We start from the raw sequence: 9,125 nt of genomic DNA, 5'->3' as shown, positions 1-9,125 counted from the left end.
ACTAAGGTCAAGTAGTATGAGGTTGACCAACACACTGAACTAAGGTCAAGTAGTATGAGGTTGACCAACACACTGAACTAAGGTCAAGTAGTATGAGGTTGACCAACACACTGAACTAAGGTCAAGTAGTATGAGGTTGACCAACACACTGAACTAAGGTCAAGTAGTATGAGGTTGACCAACACACTGAACTAAGGTCAAGTAGTATGAGGTTGACCAACACACTGAACTAAGGTCAAGTAGTATGAGGTTGACCAACACACTGAACTAAGGTCAAGTGGTATGAGGTTGACCAACACACTGAACTAAGGTCAAGTAGTATGAGGTTGACCAACACACTGAACTAAGGTCAAGTAGTATGAGGTTGACCAACACACTGAACTAAGGTCAAGTGGTATGAGGTTGACCAACACACTGAACTAAGGTCAAGAAGTATGAGGTTGACCAACACACTGAACTAAGGTCAAGTAGTATGAGGTTGACCAACACACTGAACTCAGGTCAAGTAGTATGAGGTTGACCAACACACCGGACTAAGGTCAAGTGGTATGAGGTTGACCAACACACTGAACTAAGGTCAAGTAGTATGAGATTTAAAAAATATATATATTTAACCTTTATTTAACCAGGTAGGCTAGTTGAGAACAAGTTCTCATTTACAACTGAGATCTGGCCAAGATAAAGCAAAGCAGTGCGACACAAACAACACCACTGTCACGCCCTGGTCGTAGTATTTTGTGTTTTTCTTCATGTATTTGGTCAGGCCAGGGTGTGACATGGGTTTTTGTATGTGGTGTGTAGATAGTGGGATTGTAGCTTAGTGGGGTGTTCTAGGAGAGGCTATGGCTGTCTGAAGTGGTTCTCAATCAGAGGCAGGTGTTTATCGTTGTCTCTGATTGGGAACCATATTTAGGCAGCCATATTCTTTGGTTGTATTGTGGGTGATTGTCCTGCGTGTCTTCATGTCCTTGTGCTGTGTTAGTTGACACAAGTATAGGCTGTTTTCGGTTTTCGTTTCGTTTATTGTTTTGTAGTGTTTGTGTTTATTCGTGTTTACGTTATTTGATTAAACATGGATCGCATTATACACGCTGCAGTTTGGTCCGACTCTCCTTCACCACATGAAAACCGTGACAACCACATAAACAAATGTACAGTCAATAACACAATAGAAAAATCTATCTGCAGTGTGTGCAACTGTAGTAAGATTGGGGGAGGTAAGACAATAAATAGGTCATGGAGGTGAAATAATTACAATTTAGCCATTAATACTGGAGTGAGAGATGTGCAGATGATGATGTGCAAGTAGAGATACTGGGGTGCAAAAGAGCAAGAGGATAAATAACAATATGGGGATGAGGTAGTTGGGTGGGCTATTTACAGATGGGCTATGTACAGGTACAGAGGTTGAACTAACACACTAAACTGAAGGTCAGTAGTTGATGTAATCTGATCCTAGATCTGTGACCAAGGCAAACTTTCAACGTGTATTTCTAAGAATATCATAGAAACATCAGATAGTCAGGCCAAAAACAATGTTATTCATTTGAAAATGAGAATCACAGATTTACTCTTTGCAATGTGACACTGTAGGATACAAAACGTAAACTCGTTCACTTTTGTGCATCGCCTTGGTCCGTACAATTGCCCCTTATTTTAGCGCCCCAAAAACGTAATACTTCCAGATCAACTGTAATGTCAATACCATTGTAAAGCACAATTTCTCCCCTTTTCCAACATAATCAATGACATGACCTCCACGCTGCCCGTTTCTGCATAATTCAAGGCACCAATGAGGCCCGTCGGGACTTTTTTTAAATGGCAGGTGGGGAAGTGAAACTAATGCATGATGGTGAGAAGGAGAGGAGATGTCGTTTAGGGAAGCAGCTTTTTGTTCACTCGATCTGTCCAACATATCACCTTATCGCCTCTAAAATGTAAATAATACGCTATAAAGAGTTTATATAATGTGTCATTACATACCTATTTGAAGGTTTGTGTGGAATTTGAATCAGGTTTTTAGGGCGGTGCTAAAGTGATCTTCAGAAGTGAACAGCGGCTTTTTAGAGTCATGATCGCTTGCAATGATGATGCAAAAAATGACTAGGTATCCCCCCCTACCACCGTCACTGTCCATGTCTTGTTTTTAAAGGATGAGACAAGTGCTACACCTGGTGGAGAGAGATTGTAAGACAGATATAGTTGCTTTATGCGTGCTGTACTTTACGACATGACACGTCACGATGTAACGGAGGGTCAGTTTTTTAAAACTTTTCTCCAATACTATAGAGCCATTACCATGTCGAGCAACGCTTGAATATAAACCTAGTTCACACCCCAGATGCTGATGTCGACACCGTCGCTACAGTCCCATTAGATGTCTTTGCAGCCTCGTTTGAATGTCGCGGTTGAGCACATTTGTACGGAATGGGGTGAGTTTACGTTATAAGTATTTCAATAGGACTGCTTTTCTCTGTTCAGATCATATGTGGATTTTCATTTCATGTGTCAATCAAACATTTCCCGGGTGTTCTATATGTTTTCCTGTCTCACAGTAGACATATAACACGCGTGTGCACATGTGTGTCGCAGAAGGGAAGGAGGACACAGTCCAGTCAGGCACATGTGTGTCGCAGAAGGGAAGGAGGACACAGTCCAGTCAGGCACATGTGTGTCGCAGAAGGGAAGGAGGACACAGTCCAGTCAGGCACATGTGTGTCGCAGAAGGGAAGGAGGACACAGTCCAGTCAGGCACATGTGTGTCGCAGAAGGGAAGGAGGACACAGTCCAGTCAGGCACATGTGTGTCGCAGAAGGGAAGGAGGACACAGTCCAGTCAGGCACATGTGTGTCGCAGAAGGGAAGGAGGACACAGTCCAGTCAGGCACATGTGTGTCGCAGAAGGGAAGGAGGACACAGTCCAGTCAGGCACATGTGTGTCGCAGAAGGGAAGGAGGACACAGTCCAGTCAGGCACATGTGTGTCGCAGAAGGGAAGGAGGACACAGTCCAGTCAGGCAGGCAGGCCACAGACTGTCCAGAGGCTGATTGGATTCAAAGCCCTGTTAGGATACCTGTAGACCAGGGCTTGTGGATTTGCCTGGGTAGACTGTTAGGGGCTTGTGGATTTACCTGGGTAGACTAGTCGGGGCTTGTGGATTTACCTGGGTAGACTAGTTGGGGCTTGTTGATTTGCCTGGGTAGACTGTTAGGGGCTTGTGGGTTTGCCTGGGTAGACTGTTAGGGGCTTGTGGGTTTGCCTGGATAGACTGTTAGGGGCTTGTGGATTTGCCTGGGTAGACTGTTAGGGGCTTGTGGATTTACCTGGGTAGACTAGTCGGGGCTTGTGGATTTGCCTGGGTAGACTGTTAGGGGCTTGTGGATTTGCCTGGGTAGACTGTTAGGGGCTTGTGGGTTTGCCTGGGTAGACTGTTAGGGGCTTGTGGGTTTGCCTGGGTAGACTGTTAGGGGCTTGTGGATTTGCCTGGGTAGACTGTTAGGGGCTTGTGGGTTTACCTGGGTAGACTAGTCTGGGGCTTGTGGGTTTGCCTGGGTAGACTGTTAGGGGCTTGTGGGTTTGCCTGGGTAGACTGTTAGGGGCTTGTGGATTTGCCTGGGTAGACTATTAGGGGCTTGTGGATTTACCTGGGTAGACTAGTCGGGGCTTGTGGATTTACCTGGGTAGACTAGTTGGGGCTTGTTGATTTGCCTGGGTAGACTGTTAGGGGCTTGTGGGTTTGCCTGGGTAGACTGTTAGGGGCTTGTGGGTTTGCCTGGGTAGACTGTTAGGGGCTTGTGGATTTGCCTGGGTAGACTGTTAGGGGCTTGTGGATTTGCCTGGGTAGACTGTTAGGGGCTTGTGGATTTGCCTGGGTAGACTGTTAGGGGCTTGTGGATTTGCCTGGGTAGACTGTTAGGGGCTTGTGGATTTACCTGGGTAGACTAGTCGGGGCTTGTGGATTTACCTGGGTAGACTAGTTGGGGCTTGTTGATTTGCCTGGGTAGACTGTTAGGGGCTTGTGGGTTTGCCTGGGTAGACTGTTAGGGGCTTGTGGGTTTGCCTGGGTAGACTGTTAGGGGCTTGTGGATTTGCCTGGGTAGACTGTTAGGGGCTTGTGGATTTACCTGGGTAGACTAGTCGGGGCTTGTGGATTTGCCTGGGTAGACTGTTAGGGGCTTGTGGATTTGCCTGGGTAGACTGTTAGGGGCTTGTGGGTTTGCCTGGGTAGACTGTTAGGGGCTTGTGGGTTTGCCTGGGTAGACTGTTAGGGGCTTGTGGATTTGCCTGGGTAGACTGTTAGGGGCTTGTGGGTTTACCTGGGTAGACTAGTCGGGGCTTGTGGGTTTGCCTGGGTAGACTGTTAGGGGCTTGTGGGTTTGCCTGGGTAGACTGTTAGGGGCTTGTGGATTTGCCTGGGTAGACTATTAGGGGCTTGTGGATTTACCTGGGTAGACTAGTCGGGGCTTGTGGATTTACCTGGGTAGACTAGTTGGGGCTTGTTGATTTGCCTGGGTAGACTGTTAGGGGCTTGTGGGTTTGCCTGGGTAGACTGTTAGGGGCTTGTGGGTTTGCCTGGGTAGACTGTTAGGGGCTTGTGGATTTGCCTGGGTAGACTGTTAGGGGCTTGTGGATTTGCCTGGGTAGACTGTTAGGGGCTTGTGGATTTGCCTGGGTAGACTGTTAGGGGCTTGTGGATTTGCCTGGGTAGACTGTTAGGGGCTTGTGGATTTACCTGGGTAGACTAGTCAGGGCTTGTGGATTTGCCTGGGTAGACTAGTCGGGGCTTGTGGATTTGCCTGGGTAGACTGTTAGGGGCTTGTGGGTTTGCCTGGGCCTAGACTGTTAGGGGCTTGTGGATTTGCCTGGGTAGACTGTTAGGGGCTTGTGGATTTGCCTGGGGGTAGAGACTGTTAGAAGGGCTTGTGGATTTGCCTGGGTAGACTGTTAGGGGCTTGTGGATTTGCCTGGGTAGACTGTTAGGGGCTTGTGGATTTACCTGGGTAGACTAGTCAGGGCTTGTGGATTTGCCTGGGTAGACTAGTCGGGGCTTGTGGATTTGCCTGGGTAGACTAGTCGGGGCTTATGGATTTGCCTGGGTAGACTAGTCGGGGCTTGTGGATTTGCCTGGGTAGACTAGTCGGGGCTTGTGGATTTGCCTGGGTAGACTGTTAGGGCTTGTGGATTTGCCTGGGTAGACTGTTAGGGGCTTGTGGATTTGCCTGGGTAGACTGTTAGGGGCTTGTGGATTTACCTGGGTAGACTAGTCAGGGCTTGTGGATTTGCCTGGGTAGACTAGTCGGGGCTTGTGGATTTGCCTGGGTAGACTAGTCGGGGCTTGTGGATTTGCCTGGGTAGACTAGTCGGGGCTTGTGGATTTGCCTGGGTAGACTAGTCGGGGCTTGTGGATTTGCCTGGGTAGACTAGTCAGGGCTTGTTGATTTGCCTGGGTAGACTAGTCAGGGCTTGTTGATTTACCTGGGTAGACTAGTCAGGGCTTGTTGATTTACCTGGGTAGACTGTTAGGGGCTTGTTGATTTACCTGGGTAGACTGTTAGGGGCTTGGAGGGAGGGAGCGAGCGAGGGAGGGAGAGAGAGAGGGAGCGAGCGAGCAAGCAAGCAGAAGGGAGGGAGGTAGACTAATGGATATCGAATGCAATCAAGACACTGGGAATTCAGGTTATCATTGAGAGAGGAGAGGAGAGGAGAGAGAGAGAGAGAGAGAGAGAGAGAGAGAGAGAGAGAGAGAGAGAGAGAGAGAGAGAGAGAGAGAGAGAGAGAGAGAGAGACAGAGAGAGAGAGAGAGAGAGACAGAGAGAGAGAGAGAGAGAGAGAGAGAGACAGAGAGAGAGAGAGAGAGAGAGAGAGAGAGAGAGAGAGAGAGAGAGAGAGAGAGAGAGAGAGAGAGAGAGAGAGAGAGAGAGAGAGAGAGAGAGAGAGAGAGAGAGAGAGACAGAGAGAGAGAGAGAGAGAGAGAGAGAGAGAGAGAGAGAGAGAGAGAGAGAGAGAGAGAGAGAGAGAGAGAGAGAGAGACAGAGAGAGAGAGAGAGAGAGAGAGAGAGAGACAGAGAGAGAGAGAGAGAGAGAGAGAGAGAGAGAGAGAGAGAGAGAGAGAGAGAGAGAGAGAGAGAGAGAGAGAGAGAGAGAGAGAGAGAGAGAGAGAGAGAGAGAGATAGAGAGAGAGAGAGAGAGAGAGAGAGAGAGAGAGAGAGAGAGAGAGAGAGAGAGAGAGAGAGAGAGAGAGAGAGAGAGAGAGAGAGAGAGAGAGAGAGAGAGAGAGAGAGAGAGAGACAGAGAGAGACAGACAGACAGACAGAGACAGAGAGAGAGAGAGAGAGAGAGAGAGACAGAGAGAGAGAGAGAGAGAGAGAGAGAGAGAGAGAGAGAGAGAGAGAGACAGAGAGACAGAGAGACAGAGACAGAGACAGAGACAGAGAGACAGAGAGAGAGAGAGAGACAGAGAGAGAGAGAGAAAGTAAACCATTGATATTAGTTCTGAATCAAGTGAAAAGCTGTTTAATTTCGACACGGCAGCAAATTGTGGACATATAGCATTTAGCAAAAACACATTTTTATACACATCTAAAACCTATGAAACATCTCAGAACAGTCATATTTTACACACACATTAAGGTACCCATAAGCAATCACTTCTGATGAAAAAACGCAAATGTGAAAAATGTATGTATGGATAAAGCCTTTTGTAAATAAACTGTTAATATACTGTATAACCAAGCAAAGAACTGACAACCACAGACTCAACTGACAAAGCCAAGCTGTCAGAAGGTAGGAGGAACCACAGACTCAACTGACAAAGCCAAGCTGTCAGAAGGTAGGAGGAACCACAGACTCAACTGACAAAGCCAAGCTGTCAGAAGGTAGGAGGAACCACAGACTCAACTGACAAAGCCAAGCTGTCAGAAGGTAGGAGGAACCACAGACTCAACTGACAAAGCCAAGCTGTCAGAAGGTAGGAGGAACCACAGACTCAACTGACAATCTGACACACAAACTAAAGATGACTGAAAAAGCATATTTGGCCTATTAAATAATGCAATGAGCAAAGAGAAATGTCCACATTATGTGAACAATAAAGTTATATTCAATAAAGTTATATTCTATTGTGTCTATGGTTTATGGACAATCCACTGCACCACAATGTACTGTACAGCAATGGGCAATGGTAGCTGTGTGTTACAGAGTAAAGCAACCCATTCTGGGTTTAAGCATATCTCTCTATCCTTCCCTGCCTCTCTCTTCTCATATTTTACTCTCTCTCTGTCCCTGCCTCTCTTCCCATCTCTCTCCCTCTCTCTCTCTGTCCCTGCCTCTCTTCCCATCTCTCTCCCTCTCTCTCTCTCTCTCTCTCCCTGCCTCTCTCTTTCCCTTCCCATCTCTCTCTCTCTTCCCTCTCTCTCTCTCTCTCTCTCTCTCTCTCTCTCTCTCTCTCTCTCTCTGTCCCTGCCACTCTCTTCCCATCTCTCTCTCTCTCTCTCTCCCTGCCTCTCTCTTTCCCTTCCCATCTCTCTCTCTCTTCCCATCTCTCTCTCTCTCTTTCTCTCTCTGTCCCTGCCACTCTCTTCCCATCTCTCTCTCTCGCTCTCCCTGCCTCTCTCTTTCCCTTCCCATCTCTCTCTCTCTTCCCATCTCTCTCTCTCTCTTTCTCTCTCTGTCCCTGCCACTCTCTTCCCATCTCTCTCTCTCTCTTTCTCTCTGTCCCTGCCACTCTCTTCCCATCTCTCTCTCTCTTTCTCTCTCACCTCTACCACCTGGTAATTAACATCCTGGTCTTCAGGTAAAGGAAGGCCAGGTACGTGGCTCCTCCCAGGATGCCTATGAGCAGCGTGGTGCCAACGAACGCCGGCACGTGTTGCTTCGCCACCCGGAACGCGGCGGGTAGCACGGCCGAGATCAGGATGTTGTTTACGTGACCCAGAACCCTCCGGAAGGACGGGCGCTCCAGGACACGCTCATAGTAGGCCTCCAGGTTGCCGCGGTTCCCGTTGCCCCAGTAACGGCGGGAAAGCCCCAGGAACTTGAGGCGGTGCAGGGTGACAGCCAGGGAGACGTCGGCCATGCTGAAGAACTCTCCACACAGCCACGACTGACTACTGCCCTCCTCTGGTGGAAAGAAGAAGAGGAAGAAGATTTTCTACAGTGTCTGCTGCCTAAAGACAGCTGTGTCAATTATAGAGGTGTATTCCTCTCTTCTCCTGTATGCTACCTGACGTCTCCTCAAACTGGTCCAGAACCTTCCCCAGTATAATACCTACCTGGTGTCTCCTCCACCTGGTCCAGAACCTTCTCCTGTCTGCTACCTGATGTCTCCTCCACCTGGTCCAGAACCTTCCCCAGTATAATACCTACCTGACGTCTCCTCCACCTGGTCCAGAACCTTCTCCTGTCTGCTACCTGATGTCTCCTCCACCTGGTCCAGAACCTTCCCCAGTATAATACCTACCTGATGTCTCCTCCACCTGGTCCAGAACCTTCTTCTGTCTGCTACCTGATGTCTCCTCCATCTGGTCCAGAACCTTCTTCTGTCTGCTACCTGATGTCTCCTCCACCTGGTCCAGAACCTTCTTCTGTCTGCTACCTGACGTCTCCTCCATCTGGTCCAGAACCTTCTTCTGTCTGCTACCTGACGTCTCCTCCACCTGGTCCAGAACCTTCCCCAGTATAATACCTACCTGATGTCTCCTCCACCTGGTCCAGAACCTTCTTCTGTCTGCTACCTGACGTCTCCTCCATCTGGTCCAGAACCTTCTCCTGTATAATACCTACCTGATGTCTCCTCCACCTGGTCCAGAACCTTCCCCAGTATAATACCTACCTGGTGTCTCCTCCACCTGGTCCAGAACCTTCTCCTGTATAATACCTACCTGATGTCTCCTCCACCTGGTCCAGAACCTTCCCCAGTATAATACCTACCTGGTGTCTCCTCCATCTGGTCCGGAACCTTCTCCTGTATGCTACCTGGTGTCTCCTCCACCTGGTCCAGAACCTTCTCCTGTATGCTACCTGGTGTCTCCTCCACCTGGTCCAGAACCTTCTCCTGTCTGCTACCTGGTGTCTCCTCCACCTGGTCCAGAACCTTCTCCTGTCTGCTACCTGATGTCTACTCCACCT

At 48.7% G+C, this 9,125-nt stretch overlaps 1 protein-coding gene across 1 annotated transcript in view; it reads right to left on the bottom strand.

Moving 5' to 3' along the window:
- Positions 1 to 6,496: 6,496 nt before the first annotated feature.
- gdap1 (ganglioside induced differentiation associated protein 1) overlaps positions 6,497 to 9,125 on the bottom strand; it is a 13,238-nt gene continuing 10,609 nt past the window's right edge. The window contains exon 6 of the mRNA XM_052484151.1: positions 6,497 to 8,117. Coding sequence (XP_052340111.1) covers positions 7,759 to 8,117 — 359 coding nt within the window. The 3' untranslated portion in view covers positions 6,497 to 7,758. The remainder of the gene's footprint in view (positions 8,118 to 9,125) is intronic.

Source organism: Oncorhynchus keta, chromosome 28 (assembly GCF_023373465.1).
Source record: "Oncorhynchus keta strain PuntledgeMale-10-30-2019 chromosome 28, Oket_V2, whole genome shotgun sequence".
NCBI classification, from domain to species: domain Eukaryota; kingdom Metazoa; phylum Chordata; class Actinopteri; order Salmoniformes; family Salmonidae; genus Oncorhynchus; species Oncorhynchus keta.
The sequence above is the reverse complement of the archived record's forward strand: the minus strand, read 5'-3'. Positions and strand labels throughout refer to the sequence as shown.